General features: G+C 43.8%; 2 protein-coding genes across 9 annotated transcripts in view; both read left to right on the forward strand.

The window, feature by feature from the left end:
- NPAS2 (neuronal PAS domain protein 2) overlaps positions 1–11,924 on the forward strand; it is a 106,015-nt gene extending 94,091 nt beyond the window's left edge. For 4 of the 6 annotated variants that reach the window (XM_065677694.1, XM_065677695.1, XM_065677696.1 and 1 more), the window contains 5 exons: positions 5,561–5,755; positions 6,841–6,998; positions 7,518–7,610; positions 9,123–9,309; positions 10,435–11,924. In XM_065677694.1, coding sequence (XP_065533766.1) covers positions 5,561–5,755; positions 6,841–6,998; positions 7,518–7,610; positions 9,123–9,309; positions 10,435–10,620 — 819 coding nt within the window. In that variant the 3' untranslated portion in view covers positions 10,621–11,924. Of the gene's footprint in view, positions 1–5,560; positions 5,756–6,840; positions 6,999–7,517; positions 7,611–9,122; positions 9,310–10,289 lie in introns of all 6 variants that reach the window. The other 2 variants (XM_065677699.1, XM_065677697.1) reach the window with 2 other exon arrangements.
- A 2,167-nt stretch (positions 11,925–14,091) lies between these two features.
- Positions 14,092–20,006, forward strand: RPL31 (ribosomal protein L31). 3 transcript variants are annotated; one of them, XM_065677703.1, is made up of 5 exons: positions 14,092–14,197; positions 14,900–15,016; positions 16,993–17,118; positions 19,310–19,422; positions 19,940–20,006. In XM_065677703.1, the coding sequence occupies exons 2-5, from the start codon at positions 14,910–14,912 to the stop codon at positions 19,969–19,971; spliced, it is 378 nt and encodes a 125-aa protein (XP_065533775.1). In that variant the 5' UTR covers positions 14,092–14,197; positions 14,900–14,909; the 3' UTR covers positions 19,972–20,006. The 3 variants fall into 3 exon arrangements, with proteins under 3 accessions (XP_065533775.1, XP_065533776.1, XP_065533774.1); XM_065677704.1 differs by lacking the exon at positions 14,092–14,197 and adding an exon at positions 14,241–14,335; XM_065677702.1 differs by lacking the exon at positions 14,092–14,197 and having other exon boundaries at positions 14,879–15,016.
- Positions 20,007–20,063: the final 57 nt, after the last annotated feature.

A 20,063-nucleotide genomic window follows, 5' to 3' on the forward strand; every position in this document is an offset into this window, starting at 1 on the left:
CCTTTAGGCAGTGCTCATCTCTTTCGTTCATCACTCCCTGTTTTCCTGACCCTACCCCAGCCCAGATACGGAGCACATCAGGTTCATTTGCTTGTCACATTAAAAAACCCAAACCTCTGCTGATGATCATTTGTTCACACCTGGAAGGTGTCCGAATTTGTTCTTCACTGGACTTTGAGGGTGAAGCCTTGAGGGTGAAGCTGACTACTCTGCCTCTAATACCTCCTACACAGAGCTAGAGTTCACCAAGTACAGTGTCTGCTTTTAATTCACCAAGTACAGTATCTGCTTTGTACAACCTCTTCTGTCTAGCAAACCTCAGAAATAATAGGTAGTTCAGTATATCACCGGTTTCATTTAATGACAAATTATCCAATTTTATGCAAGTTTTCTGGATGTGGGATGATTACTACTATGTTTCTCATAATTTAACTATAGATGCCAGGTTAAATCACCCTTGCTTGAAATGGTGCACTGGGGACCCACTGTGAATACTGTACTAAAAAGATTTTTTTAGAAGACAAGTTCTGTCGCACAAACGAATGTCTCACAGAACATTTTAAGCGCCAGATGAAAACCTGGGACCTGATGAAGTCAGTGGAATTTTGCTCCTGACTTCCACAGAAATAGACTTTCACCCCTCATCAGCATCTGTGAAGTGCAGTTTCACATATTAAAACAAATTGGGATTGTATGTTTAGGCAATTAGGGATTACTGAAGCCAAATTAGAAACTTTGCCACTTAAGCTGCTGCATGTGCACTGCTGTTACACAAAATAGCAATGGTGGGTCCCAAAACTAGGACTCCCTGTTCCTGGTGCTATATAAGCATATGAGTAGACCAGGTTTAACTTCAGTGCATTTCTTCTATTGGTTCTGCACTGATTTTGATTAATGGGAAGGGAAAGTCTCTCTGCAATTAACTGGCCTTCAGTTCAGAATCATGTCATATGTCTGAAAGCTATTATTGTTATTATGAATATCAAGAGACATGATATTCTCACTTCTTTTCTTTTTAATTGGGTGAAAACCATTACTTGCTCCTGGTGAAGCCTTCAACAGTCACATACACTCATCTTTTTTTTTTGCTAATTTATAATTCAGGCAAAAATAGAAGATCAGAGCACATTCTTATATGCAGGAAACTGATTTTATTTTTAGAAAGTTGTCTCCCATATGCGCTGAAGTGCATTTAATAACCCAAAGACCATGGGACAGATTCTCAGATATGCTCATAGGGAGCTCAAGCAGAGAGAAGAGGAGGCTCAGTGGGTAAACGGTGGGTAGTTCTCTACTGCCCTCCCCATACCAATTTGTAGCTCTGAGATACACCACTTGGGTGATCCTCTACCTCATGAAGACTGTATCAGGTTGGACCAAGTCTTTTCAGACCAGTACAAGTTCTCTAGTGTCAGTACTGCCCATTTCCCAGCAGAACTGAGAGGCAGGGGGAATGAAGGGCAGCTCAGAAATGCAGGGGCTGCACATCTGCCTGCAGGGGCAATGCTGGATTGGGAAGGTCATCCTCCATAGTCTGGGTGCCTTTCAGTGTCCTTAGAGCAATCAAGCAAGGAAAAGAGATGTGAGCGGTCACACTGACTCAGGGTCAGGGCCTCTTCTTTCCCCCAGTTTCTCTAGGTTAAACAAACAAGCACAAAGAAATTACTGTGCTAACTATCCTTACTTTCAAACGTAAGGATAGAGAGAGACCAGGAATTAGCTTTGTCTTTATTTGGCTAGGGGCAGCCCAAAAGAAAGATTCACACTTTTGCAAGAAGCACTTTTGTGACTCGCAAGCAATGAGGAGTAAACTTACATCAGAAATGCAACCATGTGCTTTGCAGCACGTATTTTCATCATTCAGGGAGCTGGATGTCTGCAGACATTGATCTGTGTCTGTTATCAGAGCTACAAAGCATAATAGCAAACAGGCGAGATTACTATCAGGCACATTTCTGGTCTCTAATATTCTGCGAGGAAGAGCTGTAAGCATGGGGGAGTGCCGCAGGCTGTCTGAAAAGGGGGAAGTGTTCTCCGGTGTTCCCTCATTAGCTGATTTATTAACATATCTTCCCCACTGGTTCATTCACTTCCACACAGAAGCTGTACAGGTTGCTCTGTGGAGAATTAAGCCCCATTTCCATTTCCTTCAGGGATCTTCAAAACTGCAGTACCACAGTCCACCAAGAAACACTTTCCCAATCAGACAGATGTTGAGCACAGTAGTGTGCATCAGAAAGTATTTCCAAGAGCCTTGTGTGATGAAAGATGAAACTAGCAGGAGGTTTGTGGGCCCTGAACGAAAGTGTTCAAAACCCCATTAAATCCCTATTACTGCTTTTCCTAACAAACAAAAGTGTGAAGGACAAGAGCTGCAAGAGTAACCTCAGAAGTCTGAAGGATGCTGTGTCTGCTCCAGATTTGAACAGTCTAGCTAATGAATTGTGGATGGGGTGGAAGGCAGAAGGGCTGAGCCTGATCAGCCTGCAAGAACTACAAACGAGACCATCCACAGCCACCTATCATTTGCAAACCAGGCTCCCTTCAAAATCCATGAATCTCAGCTCCCCAGTGCTGTGCTTCTTTTCTTCACATATTTCACATAAAGAGTCTTGATGCCTGTAATGATGAGCCCAAAGGCTATAATGCCCTGATTGTACAAAGGACAGGTGGAGTCAGAGAGACATTTTCCTCATGATGTCTTGCCAATGTGATTCACCCATTAGCTGTGTAGGGACCATCTATCTTGGAATGAGGGGGCAGCAGTGTCAGAAAGTCCCTCCCCTCCCTTGCTGCTTTGCTGCTTTGCTGCTTATGTTAACAAGCTGGCCAATTAAAAAATATTTGTAAGATGCTTCACTGACCTTGCAGTCCACAAAATCAGCCACAAGACATGTCATTAGCAGTAACGCAGTTAGGGGGCTGCTAATTTATCTACTTGGATTTGCTTAAGACTGGGCAAGATTTCATTCTCTATTACAGAGTTTCTGTTGATACTTAAAGCTGACATGTTTCAGTGTTTCAGGGGAATTCAGGCAGGACTATCACAAAAAGGGCACATTATGAAAAAAACATGGTTAAATTTTGTACAAATGAAGCCTGTTCTTGCTTTTAGACTTAGGTAGGCAGGTAGAAATTCCACGCTTCCAACCTCTTTCAGGTTAATTCTTGTTTTGATGAGGCACCTTGAGTTTTCCAGTTCTGCAGAGACACAGGTTAAATGGCACCATTGCTTCCTGCCCTCACCTTGTTTTTTCCAGGGCATTTGTATTCAGATGGTAATAATGCTGCTTTGGCTATTATAATGGAAAAGAGGGTCCCCAGGTATGAAACACTCAGAGCCCTCTCAGGATATGAACACAGGAGCAAACAAAATTGGTTTACTGGGATAAGCTTGGTTGTAAATTTAGAGTGTGTTAGCTGCCAACTATTAACTGTGCAAGCTCTTACCCAGTGGCACACTCTGGTAATTGCAAAGTAGGTTACTCTGCTTTCTTTCAAGGATAAGTTCCTTGGCCTTCATCTGCAAGTGAGGCATGCACACAGGCAGGTCCCTGCAAAGTAAGTTGTTCGCTGCAAGTTCACACACTGCCTGACATTCACAGTGATAGATGTTAATTTTGTGCTGGATGAACTCAGTTATTTCTCCAGTGCTGTGCACCACATATCGGAAGGACACTTGAGATAATCTTCCTAAAGGTTAAGACCTTGCAGTGATCTGGCCAGTACCAGTAGGCTTCAGTACAAGTGGGCTTGTATTCCCCATCACATTTTTGAAACACACTATTTGCTTTACCTGTTCTGAACTTTATACCAAATGTTTTATATCGGGTTTCATATCAATGTCAATCAGTTTCATTGCTAGAGTTAATCAAGTGAGTTCATTTACTAAACATGTCCAAAGCTGAGCTTCTATATACAGAAAATAAACAGGAAAATGAATTTTCATAATTTGTCTTTGATTTATTCATAATAAGACCTATTTACTTGGCAGAAGTTGTGAGACCATCTGTCTTTCTGATATGTAATGGCTCCAAACTCACTGAGCAGTGTTTTCAAAAGAAAACTCAGAGCTCAGAGCTAGTTTCAGACCTGCTGCGAGCAGCCACAACTCTGTTACTTGACCCATTTATTTCTATCAGACATCTTTGAGCTGCAGTTAGCCTACAGCACCTGAAACAAGCCGTTGCTTTGGGTCCATTAACATTTCCCTTAATTGCCCCCCTCTCCCAGCTGATTAATGTAAGCTTTCACTGTACCTTTTTTTCTGAGTAAAATCTTGTCATGCAGAAATTAATTTTTAAAATTATCATATTTAAACAAAACCTGTGTTTTAAAAGCTAGATAAGTAAGTACAGACATGATGGATCAACCCACATTTATGCAAAGAAAAGCAATGCATTGTCCTTTGGAGAAAGGAACGGGTTTTTTTTCCAAGAAAAATTAGAGGGGACATGGTAGTTCAGGGAATTGTTAATATAGCAATAAGCTGCAGAAAGGTGTACCAATTATTGAGTGTACCTCAGCCGTACTGCTAGGCATGAGACTGATCGATGAATAATGAAGAGAATAATTCTGATTTTGATTTCATTTAAACCCTAAGTAGCTCCGCTTAAATTAATGGAGTTCCACACATGTAGCAGTGGTGTGGAATCAGAATCAGATCCAAAAATGCCTTCAACTACGTGGGATGCGTATTTCCGTATAGTGCTTGGTGGCAAGAGGCTCGGTTCAAAATACTGCAAAGACAGCTTGTAGCATTAATAATTCATCGTTTTAAAAGATGTCTTTTTCCTCTGTACAGCTATAACAAAAGAAATAGCCCCTCGAAAAGCAAAAATTCCCAAGCCCTGCAACTTTTAAGGAAGAAAGCTCCATCATGCAATGCAAGAATGGAGAGTATATAATTTACAGGAACATTTACAGAGGAGCTGCTAGCCCTTCTGCACAAGTCAAATGCATGGCACAGTTAGGAAGAACATCAGGTGACAGTTACCTGACAGGAAATCAGATAAATGACAGTGACTGTCTGTTTACACATCTTCTCAATGATAAGGACATGGCCATTCAACACGGAGAGCTCTGGCCTGCCTGTGGCCTCATTAAAAACATCCGACAGCCCAACTGTGTGTCAGGTGTTGAATTTCCAGAGACACATTCAAAGGCAGCCCTGTCTGAAAGACAGGCTGGTTTTTTGAAAGGAGAAATAAAAGGACTGAAAACCCATGGAGTTACTCTCTTTTCCCTAGTCAGGATGCCCCAGAACATGGTGAAAGTATAGTGAACCACTCTTATGAGGGCTGCACCTGCCCCACCAAGAGATGACTTGTACCTTCAGGACACACTGCAAGAGTAGCGAATGCACCTGCAGAACAAGAAACTAGACACAGCAGAACTGCTAATGCAGGAAAGATAGGTGATTTCCAGTTACAGTAAATGCATAGTGAATCCAGAAATGTGATAACTCCATTTCAGAATATATCTTTGGATTTAATGCTGTCATCTTTGCTATCAAAGACAGCTGTGCTATCTAAATAAACCCTCCCCCCTTCTTTTCCAGATGTTCCTACAGCAACCGACAGTGTCTCTGAGTTTTAGCAATACTCAGCAGCTGGAGCCACAACAGCTACAGCAGAGGAGAGGGGCCATTGCTCAGCAGCAGCTTGTCCCCAGTCCTCAACTTCAAGGGCAAATAGCATCTTCACAAACAGTGAACCAGCAAGCACTGAGAGAAGCAAGTGTGATATCGAGCCAGGTAATAATTTCTTTGAATAGAGAAGCATTTATATGCAAAGAAGACACTGAGCTGTTATTAAGCAAGCAAGTAAAAGCACGTCAAGGCCTCTGCTTGTGCCTTTGCCTTTCCTTCCCTATTCTCTTACATAAGGGCAGCCTATATGAAGGGTCCCCCTACAGCATTTACTTCACCTTAAAACCCTGTTTTAAATCCTCGGCCAAGCGGGTTACTTGAGTAGCTGCTTCAGCTTGAAAACTGAGTAGGGGGGCATGCAAAAGGTGCAGACAACTTACTATTCTTCCATTGATCCTGAAATAAACTTGACTGACCACACTGGAAACCAGCAATAGTGGTGTTGGCAGTGCAATCTCTCAAAATAAGCTTTACCCGTGCTTGCTTCTTAAGTCCAGTTGGATGCCACCAACAGCAAAGCCTGTCTGCTGTGGTGGCACACAGGTGGAATACATTGAGATTCATGCGAAATCCACAGGTTGTAAGTATCACAGATTCCTGCACCGGGGAATAGATTTCAGCCTCAGTCAGGAGGAACTGAGATCTGTGAAGGCCAGTAGGTCTAGCATGGGACGTTTTTATTTCTTGTTGCCGGTTTCTCAGCATTTCCAGTGTTTGCTCTTCCACCCACCTGTTGTACCTGCCTTTACAGAAAACTTAGCTCCTATTTCTGCTCCTGGAGCGTGCGGCAAACATAGCTGCATTATATTCGGACCCCTCAGCTGTAGCTTTTAACCTCTATTAGAACAACTTATTAAAATAAAAACTGCATCCGTATTATAAATAGGAGAAAAAACACCATTTTTTTTCTCTAATAAGATATATTCCCATCACTGGGCTTTTATCGCAGTGCTAGTCACCCCTAACTTTGCCTATGACTTCATGGGGTGTCGTTTGTCTCCTACACTGCCTCACGGCACGACCAGGGCAGCTTTGCTTTTACAGCCCTCGGGTCCCAGGGGTAGACGACTCCGTGGGGAAGCGTCGCTCCTCGCACGTTGACAGCAGCCGGGTACCGGCGGTGCCCGTTGCTTTCAGCGCGCATTGTCACGGCACTGCTCGAGTTCTGCTGTTTCCCTGCTCTCTTCCAGGGCCCGAAGGCGCCGAGGAGCGCGGAGATGACCCCAGGAGGCGGCCGCCCCTCCCGCACCGCTCCCCCGCCGTTCGCAGCGGCACCCGCCGCCGACGGCACTGCGGCGCCCCCTGCCGGTCCGCCCGCCCCCGGCTGCAGCCACGACCAGCAGCTCAGGTACGGCCCGACCCTGCCCGGCCGCGGCCGCTGCGCATGGGGAGCCCTGCTGCACCCGGGTTGGATTCGCCGTGGCCGCGCTTCCTCCGGCCTCCCAGCCCCGGGGTGGTAGGATGTCTCCGCTTTCCCTTCGCTGTCTCAGGCTACCCTGGGTACGTAGGGGAGGCTCCATCTCGGCATCCAACTAGACATGGGAACCCAAAAACTTACGTGACGATACTCAGAACTCAAAACACACGCCATTCCCACCAACAGGAGCAAAAGAAATCCCGCTTTTCTAAAATCCTAGCACCCAGCCTCACAGCGAGGCATCCACATCACCAGGGAGGGCATGTGCCATCCCAGCCCCCAGTTTGCATCACTCATGATGCCCAGCACAGCTATGAGTTTAGGTTAGGCCTCCTCACACTTAGCCCTGTGCCATACCTATGAAAGTGCCCTATTTCCCTCTTCAAAATGTGGGATTCATGTGGTACTTCTGTTACAGCAATGTTGCTTTTTCTTTTTTCCACACACCAGACTGTTGCTCAGCCAGCCCATTCAGCCCATGATGCCTGGGTCCTGTAACGCAAGACACCCTTCAGACCTCAGCATGGCGGGATCCCAGGCTAAGTACGTGACTTGTCAAAGATAGATAGAACATCAAAGCTGCTTTTGATCAGAAATAAGCCTTCTTTAGTTAAATGACTAAGTGTTACTGTGCTGAACCTGCCTTCCAGTGTTTGGATCAGCTTTACCCTGCCTGGTCACATCAGGAAGGATGACAGAGAGGCACACAGCATGCCAGCAGTGTTTCAACAAGCCAAGGCTGGGGAATTTTTCATGGAATCATCATCATAGAATAGTTTGGGCTGGAAGGGAGCTTAAAACTCATCTAGTTCCAACCAGCTGCCTTGGCCTTGTTGAAATACCCACACTGAGAACACCCATGCTCAATGGGCAGTGAGGCGCTGGTGTAAGGCCACTGGAGCAATGCCTAACCTAAGCAGCAGAAAGAATCAACAGGCTCCTACACCTGAGCTCACCTGGAAAAGGTGCTGAACAAACCACCTCGGTTGTTTGCCACCTCAAGACAAAGATGAAGAAAGCAGAAAACATTGATTGGAATATGCATTTTTTTTTTTTATTTAGCTGGTTTTTGTCACTGTACTTAATCATGACCTGCTAAAATAATAGGCAACTGTTCACATGTCATTGCTTTAAAAGTAATTCTGTATGTTACCTCGGAAAAGTACGTATTCAGTACTTTTTTTTTAAAACATCACTATTCCTGTTTAAGAGTATCTTGAGATACACTTGTCAACCTTAAATATACAGCATTTTAGATCTGCTTTTAAGAATCTCAGTAAAAGAGGCCTGATCTGCAAAGGCACATCTCCCATTCACACAGACTTCCTGACTCACAGGACCCTTTTTTAGGAGCTCACATCCTAGTACAAGAACCCAAACTCCAGCATTTCTGACTAACCCCTAATGTTGAACAGCTGTTGAGTGAACACACGCCACACTATGATCTCATCACCCATTAGAGGACAAACAGAATGAGGCTGGGTTGGCAAAAGCTCCACTGTGGTTCTGCCCACAGCTTCCTACAAAACAACACATATTTTACGTTCTGCTATGCAAAAGCAGGCTGGCAAGAGGAGCCAAGTATTTTGTTTCTGTCCCATCCCTAACCCCGGAGGACTTCTAGAGGCTTCTTCGGTTCCTACAGTGTGACCCTCCCCATGGGCAGTAGTAAAGGAATGGGGGGTGTATTTACTTCTCTCTCACTGTAGTTTAGAGCTCAGCATACTAACACAGAATCAAAGGTCATTTGGCTTAATGAACCTGCAGTGTGAATGCTGTGGCTGAAGACTTGCACAAACCAGAATCTTCAATGAATCTAAACTGTGGTTTGTATTTGGAGGCGAGATGTACTGTGCCCTCCAAGTCCAGCTCATGCACAGATTAAGGAGAAAACAGTGCTGCCAACCGTGCCATCATTCATATTAGCAGGTCCCATGAACTGGAATCCTTTGTTAGGAATTACTTATGAAGACTAGGGACTTCCATCCCTACCTTAAGAGAAGACCTCTGCTTTCAACGGTTTGTTCTTGATCGTTTTGCTTCTTTCTTCCACAGGTATTCCCAAACTCAACAAATCTTTCAAAGTCTGGAAGTGCAGACTTCCAGCAGCAGCTCTCCAATCGTACTGATGGGACAAGCAGTGTTAAACCAAGGGTTCGCCACTACACCTCCTTCCCAGCCATCCTCTCTGCCACCTATGCAACTCCAGCACCAACAGCATCAGCAACAACGCTACCTGCAGGTAGGGTAGGACAAAGAGGGCCCCAAACAGGGCCTCAAGTTTCAGTGGGAGCCTGAAATTAGAGATACTGAAACACGTGAGACACTGACACAGTACCATGTACCCTTCCAGTACAGCAAGGGAGCAGTGAGAACCATCAGAATATTTAAAAGCAAAATTAGTGATTCTGTGCATTGGGAACATAATCAGATTATCCTGGATATATTTAAAGTGTATTTCTAGATGGAGAAAATTGCTGCCTTAGGATTTATTTTGTACTCTTTATTCAGTAAAAAATTTGCTTAGTTTACAAGTCAAAAGATGATTTTTAATTACCAGCATTGACATAAAATGAGATCTGGATCATGTATCTGGATCCCTGCAGTAAATTAATATATTTAAACATCTCAGCTCCACAAGGCAAAGAAGATAAGCTGAAGCACATTGCCTGGAAGAACCAGGTGATTTGAAGATGCAAAAATACTTATTTTTTTACCTAATTCAACACATGCTAAAGGGGAAGGGGGAAATGAGTTGTCTCTATTAATTCAAAAGAGCTGAACGGAGTCTATAAAACCTGATTACATATCCAGTGGTATCACTGGCAGAGTATCATCAACCTCAAATGATTAAACTCTTGTTACTGAAATGAAACCCTTATCATAGCTGAGAATTAATGAAAAACTATGGGAGATACCATTTCCAATAAAAGCATCTGCAAAATTCACATTGACATCACATCTGCAAGTTCACACCCTACTATAAACTCACAAAAAGGAAGGGCTAGAAGGGACAGCGTAAGGTACACAGGGATCCTCTGTTTCATTTCTGTTTCACTTCTATCATCCATCTGTGTCATTTCTGACACTTTCACCCACCCTGTTCCTAAACAGGCTTTTCAGGATAACCTGCAAATCCTAGGCAGTGCACTCCTATTAGAAAACCTTTCTCAATGCCTGATTGTAATGCTCTTTGTTGCTATTTATGTCCATTCCTTCTAGCATTAGGTAAGCTAGCCACACACGAAACAGCCCCAGAAATAAAGCCAGCAAACTAGTAGTATTTGAAGCACCCTTTACATTGAGGACGAAGACCTTTAACGTGTGAAAGAATCGAACACCACGATGAATTTTATTTTATCTGTAGGTGCAAACACCAAGTTCTTTGCACAATGAGCAACCTGATTCTTTGCTCCTGCCACCTTACTCACCACAGCAAGGAAATATGGGGTATCACCAGACACAGCAGCAGCAACAGCAGCAGCAACAACTAACATCAAGAAGAAGCAATAGCTTACCAGAATCATCAAATTTACCACAGCCACTGCGATAAGAGTCCCACCAGCACAATCAATGCACGATTAGCTTTAACCAATGGACACATGGGGCAGAAGAGAATGACTTTGTATTTCTTTTGCACAAGCATTTCTTTCAAAGCTCTATGACAGAAGCACGTCACAGAGTGCAGACTGCCACGGACAATGCATTTGCGGCATGCTGGATTCAATTTGTGCGGTCTCGTCAGCACAGTATGTACTGAGAGAGCAAAATGAAAAGGAACACTATCCTGTGCAGCCTCCCTCATTCTTGGGTGCATGGGAGGAGGCATTCAGTCTTGGCGTGTCGCTCGGAAAGCTATCTGGCAATTCCAAAAGACTGTTGACAGACTCATGAGGTACTTGGCCTTCACTGTTTCAGTTCTTCTTTTGAGTATGAAAAGCACTGCATCAAAGGTCTATCGAGGAGAGAACAAGAGATTATTTTTATTATGATTATTGTTATTATTTTGCACAACTGCACAGAGGACAAAACCTAGGCACTTTCTGTAAAGAGAAGTTTGTTTCCTTATTCTTGTGGCCAAATTAGCACATCCAATGGAGGAGAAAGCCCAGTCATTGGTGAAGATGGTCTACAGCTCATAACCCTTGTTTTAGAATCTGAAGAGTATTATGCAGCTTCCCCTCACTGTTCTTCGTTACTGAAAAACAAACAAAAAAACCCACAACCCACACTGGACTGTTTTCTGTCTGAACTGTGATTGCAAAGGAAAACTCAGAGTGTGAGCGCAATCATGCAACTCTCCGATAGTACAGCACGGATCCTTCTTCAACCTAAACTTTTCCACTGCAAGTCTCTGAGAAATATGCACTGTGTTTTGGCCCACTGACTCGGGATGCTGCAGACTATTACATATCTCTTTCATTATAACATTTAGGATTGAATTTTCCTTTGGGGGAAAAAAAAAAAAGAAATGCACTTTTCGCTTTTTTTGTATGTTTTCTGTTGATATGTTTCTAAGAAAGATTTTATGTAATTATAAAATTAAAAGTAGTGTATTGTACAGCTGTTGTAATAATGACCTATTTCTATATAAAATAAAATTATATGGAATTATGTGGAAATTATTTTGTATATGAAATATCAACTCATTTCACAAGTATAAAGATTGTGCTTGTGCTTTTTTGTGAGTGGATATTTTGTAATAAACTAATGAACTAGAAATGTTTTTGTGAAGGGAACTACTGTTTCATGCTATATACAACTCAAACTATTATTTTTTTTCCATTAATGATGGACAGTTGTCTTTATTTGTAGAATAAAATAAAATAGCCAAAAGGCTTTATTGCAGGACTTGCACACATTTTCCTCTGGCTGTTCAACTATGTGAATAACTTCAGATTTTTAACATTATCCATAACCTTGCACGGTGTTTGGTACCCAGTTAACAAAACCAAGCATTATCCTATGGGATCTTTGTCATGGCACAGACAACAAGAATGGTAGTTCAAGAAGTTATATTAGCTGCTAGTCAAGACGGCTCATTCTAAGCTCCTTTAGAACTTTAAAAGACCTTGGGCAGCTCTGCACTTCCAACCAGTTTTAGCTTAGGACAAAACAGACGGTTTCAAGAATGGTTTGACCCAGCCCATGCCAGGGCTTTGACCCGTGTCCAGCTTCAGTGTTTTAAGATATCACTATCCTGAGTTTTGTGACGCATCTCTGCTGGAATTGTTACCATGCCCACACTGTAGACAGTCTAGTTTCCACTTTGGCAACCCTGTGCAGATTCTTCTTCACGTTAAACTCAAATATATTGCAGGATGGAGCAGCCAAGGTACAGGTCTAACTTCCCTCTGCTGAAACTGCGGCAGGAGCACCAACCTCCAACACAGAACCACGTAGATAACTCAGCATAGCAGTGTTTTCATTCACCATGGCAAGATTGAAAGGAGATGGCCCCCAGGACAGCTTGCAGCCATCCAAGTTAGTGTTACCTTCAAAAGGGTGCAGACCATGCTGCCCTTCCTACCATATCACACGTGGGTGTTCAGCTATGGTTTTCATGCCATAGAGGAACAATGGAGGTAACCGGACTGAGAGAAGGAAATGGTAAGGTAAACTTTCTTAGAAATTATAAAGGTTCATGTGACCTTAGTTCAGAAAAAGCTATAAATCTCCTGAAGAAAATCCACTGTCAAAATGACTCCACTCCTTCCATAGCAAGACTGGCTGGTATCACTGATCAGTACACCTGTATTTCAGTCCACATTATCTTACTACATTGAGAGAAGATCAGGGAATCAAGTATCTGTTTTCTAAATGGTGTTTAGGTATCAGATCTGGTCTCTAAGAAAGACAGCTAACTTTAGGTACTGGTCTGGGTTAGCCTGCTTATTGCTTGCATTCAGTGAAGCAAGATTGATCCCACCAAATGAAGTTTAAAGAAGCTAAACCCTAAGGTGCTTCCACTTCATGTTTGAATGAACCTCTTTCTTTTCTTTAACTATAGACAAAGCTAAGCAAAGGCCAGCTGGCTAAATTAGAGGCTAACTTCATAAATTCCACCCAGTCCTGTACGAGCTTATTCTGGGAAATGGGAGAATAAATCTGCAGGCCAATCAGTGCACGCAGGGAAAAGGTAATGAAGGAACATGAGCACCTCAGCAGAAAGCACAGTGGAAGCAGCACTTGATAGATCTCAACTCCTATGATGGAAGTAACAGGAAGAGAAAATCCCTTGAAGGATTTATTTTACTCTCAGGGATAGTTATAATACACCTACATCTCTTCTGATTGCAAACAGGTATATCCAAACCAAGCTCAGCCTCAGAGCAAACACTTATCTTTCTAAAACCAGCACTATTGTAAGCTGCTAACAGGGAGCAGCTGTGAAGAGGGTGGGTTTTTCTAATAAGCTGGTTTATTACACTGTTTGGATGGGTACAGAGCACTTGCAATAACAGATTTATGTCAGTACCTAGTTTTTCACGCTCTGCCTCATTTCATCCCTGTGCACACATTCCGGGTTTGGATTATTACACTTGTTCCCTGTTGAACACATAGCACAATGCAAATCCCCTTCATAGAGCTGGGCTGTTGTGATTCATTATAGCTGCGACCAAGCTTGCTCGAACACGGCGTCTCAACTTGGGGCATTTGTTGTCCCTGGGCTGTGGAGGCAGGAACACCGCAACACCCAGTCCCTGCCTCAGAAACAGGAGCTGCGCATCTGAACAGAAGAGCTGCTTGCTTCAGCCCACCTGAAGCCGGGCTCCCCACACAACACCCCACCTGAAATAAAGGTGCCTAAGCAGTGATGGCACGTGGGCAGCGGGCCACATGCGGGACACCCGATGCCCTCAGGGCTACCGGCTCAGGCTGCCCCAGAAGCACCCCTCGGGTCGGGAGAGCCGGAACCGACACCCCAACCACCCCTCAGCACAACGCGCTGCCACGGCACGCCACCGACACACGGGGAACCTGGGCACGAACACACGCCCTGCGCATGCGCCCCGCGGCTCGCCTAGGCCCCTCCCGGCGGCGGCGCAGTCGGCCTCACCCGCATCCCGGAAGGACTCTTGGCTCCCATAGTGCTGTGCGCGGCCTTTTCCGGCCTGTGCTCGGGCGGGGTGAGTGGCGGCGGAGGGGCCGGTTCGGTCAATCCGTGTCCATCCGCCTTGCGGATCCCGCCGCCGCGGGCGTCCTTCGCCCGGCCCGGCGCGGGGGGACGTTCCGGTGCGGGAGGCACCGAGTGGTGCCTCTCGGCGGTGCGTGTTCGATGGCGCGGGGGCCCATCTCCCTGTACCCCCCTCGCTCCCTTAGGCCTGCGCTGAGGCGGGCAAGGCGCGGGCTCGGGGAGGTCTGCGGAGTCCTTGTGGGGGTTTAGGACCCGCGCTGGGCCTTGGTGAGGGAGGAGGAAGCTGTAGACCGCTGTCAGACCCTGGAAGGAGCCTCGCTGTCCCTGCTGTTTGCTTTTCGGGACGGGCTGAGCTACCCACTTGGGTCGCGTCAGAGCAGGAAGGGGCTTGGATGTGCTGCAGCGGGACGGGGTGGTCTCAGGGTCGCCTGGGGCTGTCCGGGAGCCCAGTCTTCATGGGATGTAGTCAGACTCGGATCTGTTCCGTGTTCCTGTCAGGGGGATGAAAGTGAAGCATTTGTGATGCTGGAAAGTCGCTGTGTAAAATCTGCAACTGCTGCGACCCCGGGGGTGAATTAAGCGTGAAGTTCAAGTTTCTGAACGTAGGAGTGGTATTGCTTATAAGGAGCTGGGGAGGGAAGGTGGCAGGGGAAAAGTTGGGTCTGTGTTTGATGTGTACATGGATGCTTTTCAGCGTTGCTCAGATGGCTCCTGCAAAGAAAGGTGGTGAGAAAAAGAAGGGACGCTCTGCCATCAATGAGGTGGTAACTAGAGAATATACCATCAACATTCACAAGCGGATCCATGGCGTGTAAGTTCTTTTTATCAGTGGTACAGGTCTTACATAAAAGCAGTGTTTGGAAGTTGGTTCAGTTGGTTTTAAATGGCACAGAGAGCAAATCCTTACTGGCACTGATGTTGATGTGTGACAGCTTAGTCTGTTGTGCTACAGTTGTGTCCTGAGGAAGCAGCTCTGTACCTGTGCAGACCTCCACTTAAGATGTGGCTTTTGGGAACAAGCACGTCTCTTTTTTTGTGGGTGTTCCTGGACTTAATTTGAAGTTAGCTCTGTTTACCTCTGTGCACAGGTTGTCATCTGTTGCAGGTGAAGTTTAAAGTTTAGCCCACTATAACAAGTTTAATAGATGAAATACTGTTGTCATCAAATGATTGGCTCTGTGCTTATCACTAAATTGTGTGAGGTGTAAATTGGGCTATGACTTGGTTGAAACAATACTTGTGTGCAGACAAGAGTAACTTTTTACCTGACAAAATGTTGAACCTCATACAGCCATGTAGTGGTAAAGTGCTTGAGAGTACTTCTTGAGAAGTTGCATCTCCCATTGATTCTCTTTGTACATGTATGGCTGCAGTTATGTGGAAGAAAACTATATCCAAATGAAAACAATTGGTGAAAATGCTGAAGCTGACTAAGAGATAAACGAGACAGTATTGCAAGCCCATGGGTTATGTTGGGAGGCAGTGGCACCTTTAAATGGCAGTAATATATTCTGGCCTTGCCTGTTGATTGCTTATGGAAATTCAGCCTATTTTTAATACTGATGATACTGCTATCAACTTTTCTTTTGGGGTTATCCTATTCTTAGGTATGAGGTACTTAGGGGTGCAATATTTGTTGTTTAATGCTTGTCTCAGTTGTAATCACTCACACACTTCCAATTTCCAGCACTAAATATCAACAGCAGTGTGCAGATAATACTGAATAGAACTCACTGTGGGACCTCAGACACTAGCACTAGTTGCGTGTCACAGTGTGGGAATAATGCATATGGCACAACACTCAATGCAGCTGTAACTGTTAGTGTAAATGTCTGGTTGTGCAGAATCTGTCCATAACAAGCATGAGACAAGCTATACTTGTTAAAAAGCCCAAAGCCATTCTCACGGTGGCATTGGTGCAGTCCTGCTAATGTGAAGAAAGTAACCATTGGCAGTCTTCCAGTTTCTGAAGGGGGCCTACAAGGATGCGTTAGAGAGACTCTTCATCAGGGACTGTAGTGATAGGACAAGAGGGAATGGGTTTAAAATTAAACAGAGGAAGTTCAGGTTAGATAGAAGGAAAGAGTTCTTTACTGTCAGGGTGGTGAGGCACTGGAACAGGTTGCCGAAAGAAGTGGTAAATGCTCCATCCCTAGTAGTGTTCCAGGCCAGGTTGGACAGAGCCTTGGGTGACATGGTCTAGTGTGAGGTGTCCCTGCTTATGGCAGGGAGGTTGGAACTAGATGATCTTAAGGTCCTTTTGAACCCTAACTATTCTCTGATTCTATGATCAAATACTGTTTAGCAGAAGCTGTTACTTAGAATAGCATCATTTTTGTTCTGCTGTTTATTTCAATAGATACAGTTTTGTCAATTTTATGTTACTATTGTTGTACTGCTTTTCTCATCAGTCTGTTAGAGTATTTGTGAAAGTTCTGATCTGTAATATTGTGGTAAGTTTTAACGTCATCCTGTTTGAGTAAGACATCTGGGCAATCTGGCAGTTGCAAAATTTAACTGAAATTATTCTACATGAAGTGTTTAAGGCCAGGTTGGATGGAACTTTGAGGAACTTGCTCAAGTGGAAGGTGTCCCTGACCATGGCAGGAGGGTTGGAACTAGATGAGCTTTAGAGTCCCTTCAGTTCAAACCATTCTATGATTCTGTGTGTGGTTTCTATTAGGCATAGGTATTAAGATTAGCAGCTATCTACCAGAGTAAAGGTCTAGTCATGTTATGGTGCAGCTTGTCCTAAAGCTGAAGAAATGGCTTTTCTATTTGTCCCAGGGGCTTCAAGAAACGAGCACCGCGTGCTCTTAAGGAGATCCGCAAATTCGCGATGAAGGAAATGGGTACCCCTGATGTTCGCATTGACACCAGGTTGAACAAAGCAGTTTGGGCTAAAGGAATAAGGTAGGTTTCTGCAACTTTCCCTATTGGGTGAGGAAGAACCTTGTAACTGTATGCGGAGGTACAGGACTTGGGGAAAAAAAAAAAAAGAAAAAGTATATGACTTCCAGTATTTGCATATTCTTTGCAAATGCTTGCTTTCTTACAGCATGCTTTCTGTAACCTCTGTGTTTCTGGTCAGCTCCCTAAGCATATTTGTAGCAAAGCTTTGGTAAACTGTGGCATTGAAAAGAACTTCCTCCTACCTCTAATAAGAATAAAACAAAGGAAAGAAGGAATGTGGGCCTGGGGGCAGAAGGCAGGGGGAAGGAAAGTATTGGAGTATTGTAATACTGTAGTATCCTAATCCCTGTTGCAGCAATTTTTAGAAACATGGCTTTTTAGTGGTACCTGCAGTCCATTGTAAGTACCTGGGATTTGTGCCACGTGTTTAAACAGGTTTAGGTTTCAAAGCATGCTGAATTGATATTGAAATACTACAAAAGGAAAAAGTGAGGTGTATTTTAAATAGGGCCATTAATCTTCTTGTGGGAGTACAAATGCTAAGTAATTTAGGGGGCAGAAATTACAGTGTCTGTTAAATCACTGCTACAGAGGCATCTGATTTGGCATTTGACATGTGCGAAGATGGTCCAAAAAGACTCCTGTGAGGAGTGGGATGTCTTAAACCATAGTAAAAGATTAACTGGTAGGGATTAATACTGTGAGTGATACACTAGATACACATGAGCCCTTGTCTGAAACTATGTCTCCTAGGAATCAGATTCCCAAGTCTAGCCTCTTGACATATTTACAGTACTTTACCTGGAGCTGTGTGCTTAGGCCAACCCTTCCTTCAAAGACAGAGTGGGAAGATGGGACTAAGTTACTGGGCTTTCTGGGCAGAGGTACTTTGTCCTTGCTGTTGAGATGTTCTAGTTCATAGGCAATGAAGAAGTAGCAATTGAACCAGCTGACAGTGTATCTTCAGAGCTTAGTGGTGAGGCTGCTAATCAAGACTCAGCTGGTAGAAGTGCGGTCTGTGGAGGAAGGAGTCTCCTCAAATTTGTCTTTCCAGTGTGAAAACTGCAGTTTTCACTGGTTAGAATAAATAATGTATGCAAAGCAAAATATCTTCCTCTGGAAGGATCAGGAGAGGCTAAAATCATGAGGCCAGCTACTATGGTAGTCATTGATGTAAGTAAGGTAGTGAAAAATGCTATTGACTTGTTTCAGGTAGGGAGGAAGTCAAAGCAAGTTCCCACGTGTTACTGTATCCATTTGATTTAGTAAGTATGCTCTTGAGAACATACAGCAAGCAGGAATTTCTTTCACGTAGGCTATGAAGCAAAGTACTCTGAGAAGGGGTTTCCCAAACTCTCAAGTTCATTTGAGGTGAGAGGTTACTTGAAAAATGATATTAATTAATTACTTTGTGCCCTCCCTCAGCAGTGTATTTTGGGCAGTATTAGTGGAGGATGCTAAGCTTTGACTTTGTCCTAGGTTCCATGCTACTAAGGAGAAAAATGACTTGTACAGTTGAACCCAGGACAGACTTGCAATCAAAATCATCTTAAGTGAACTAGTTGTGTTTCCACAAGCTTTGTGAGGAAGAAATGTTGGATCAGTTGTATGCTTGTGAATAAGATCTTGGTTCAGGTCTACTGCTCACTAGAATTTCCACGTGACTTCTGGCATACAGATTGGACAGTACTCTGACTTTTGACAGGGGCCTCAGGCTTTCAGAACAGATTGTTGGGGGGGGGGGGGGCGGTTCTTCACTCTTTTCTGTTCTAGTAAGAAATGTTAGTAACAGCTGCGTCATCGTCCACACTGTGCTTCATGGTCATCTTCATAGTGTATTTTCTCGATCAGTAGTGGACAGAAGATCCACTTCTGACTTTATGCTCTCACTGGATTATGGGAACATCTTATTCAAGGCCTGGTTAAATCTTAGCTGCTGACTTTAACAAAACTAAAAAACAAACCAAAACAAAAAGTTCCTTGAAGACAAACAGTACAACCTCTAAGGTACAGGATTTCTGTCATGATGCTGAGATAGAAACAGAATTAACTCATCATGTCTTTGCACAAATAGGCAAAGCTTAAGAATTTGAAGGGGGGGGGGAGTAATCATGGAGCAATGAATTTTTCTATGGATTATCAGGTTTCTGTACATATTTTACTGAAAATTAATCTGTTGTCTTTATTTTAGGAATGTTCCTTACCGTATCCGTGTCCGTTTGTCCAGAAAGCGCAATGAGGATGAAGATTCACCAAACAAGCTATACACACTGGTTACCTATGTACCAGTCACAACATTCAAAGGTGAGGTTGCATGCCATCTCTTTTCCTCCTTGCTGTGTTTTCTGAGCAAGTAGCAAAGTGGGACAGCTCCTGCAGTGCAAAATTCCGATGAAAAGCATGCTGACTGCTGGCTTAAACTAGCTCTGCTGTAGAGAACAGGGCTGCTAGCTTGCCTGATCAGCATTAAAAAGTGAATACAGGATTTAGTGAACTATCATTTAGATTTTGAGAATAAAACCCACTAGCCATAGTTGTTAGGGTAGTTTTAAAGTTTGTTCTCCCATATGAAGTCCATCCTCTTATGTCAAAAGCTCAAGCAGGTTGAGCTTTTTCTGTTTGTCATCTGAGAAGTGTCTTATTTGCAGAATTATTTTAACGTAAAGCTTTTGGTGAAGTACTTGTCTGTGTAGTATGCTGTTCCAGAAGGCGATCACCAAACTAGCTTTGAAACTGTAGGTGTGCTTTCTTGTGAAGACTTGCATATACATAAAAGGAATTGTCCTAGCAGTAGGTGGTGATACAGTTTCTTGTTTTGCAGGTCTACAGACAGTCAATGTGGATGAAAATTAAACTGATTTTCATTACAATAAAAGGATAAAAAGAAAGTTTATTCCTAAATTGGTTCTTTTATTGTCCAGTCTCTTCAAGCTCTCATTCATGAA

The sequence above is a fragment of the Lathamus discolor genome, chromosome 4 (genome assembly GCF_037157495.1).
Source record: "Lathamus discolor isolate bLatDis1 chromosome 4, bLatDis1.hap1, whole genome shotgun sequence".
Classification (NCBI taxonomy): Eukaryota; Metazoa; Chordata; class Aves; order Psittaciformes; family Psittacidae; genus Lathamus; species Lathamus discolor.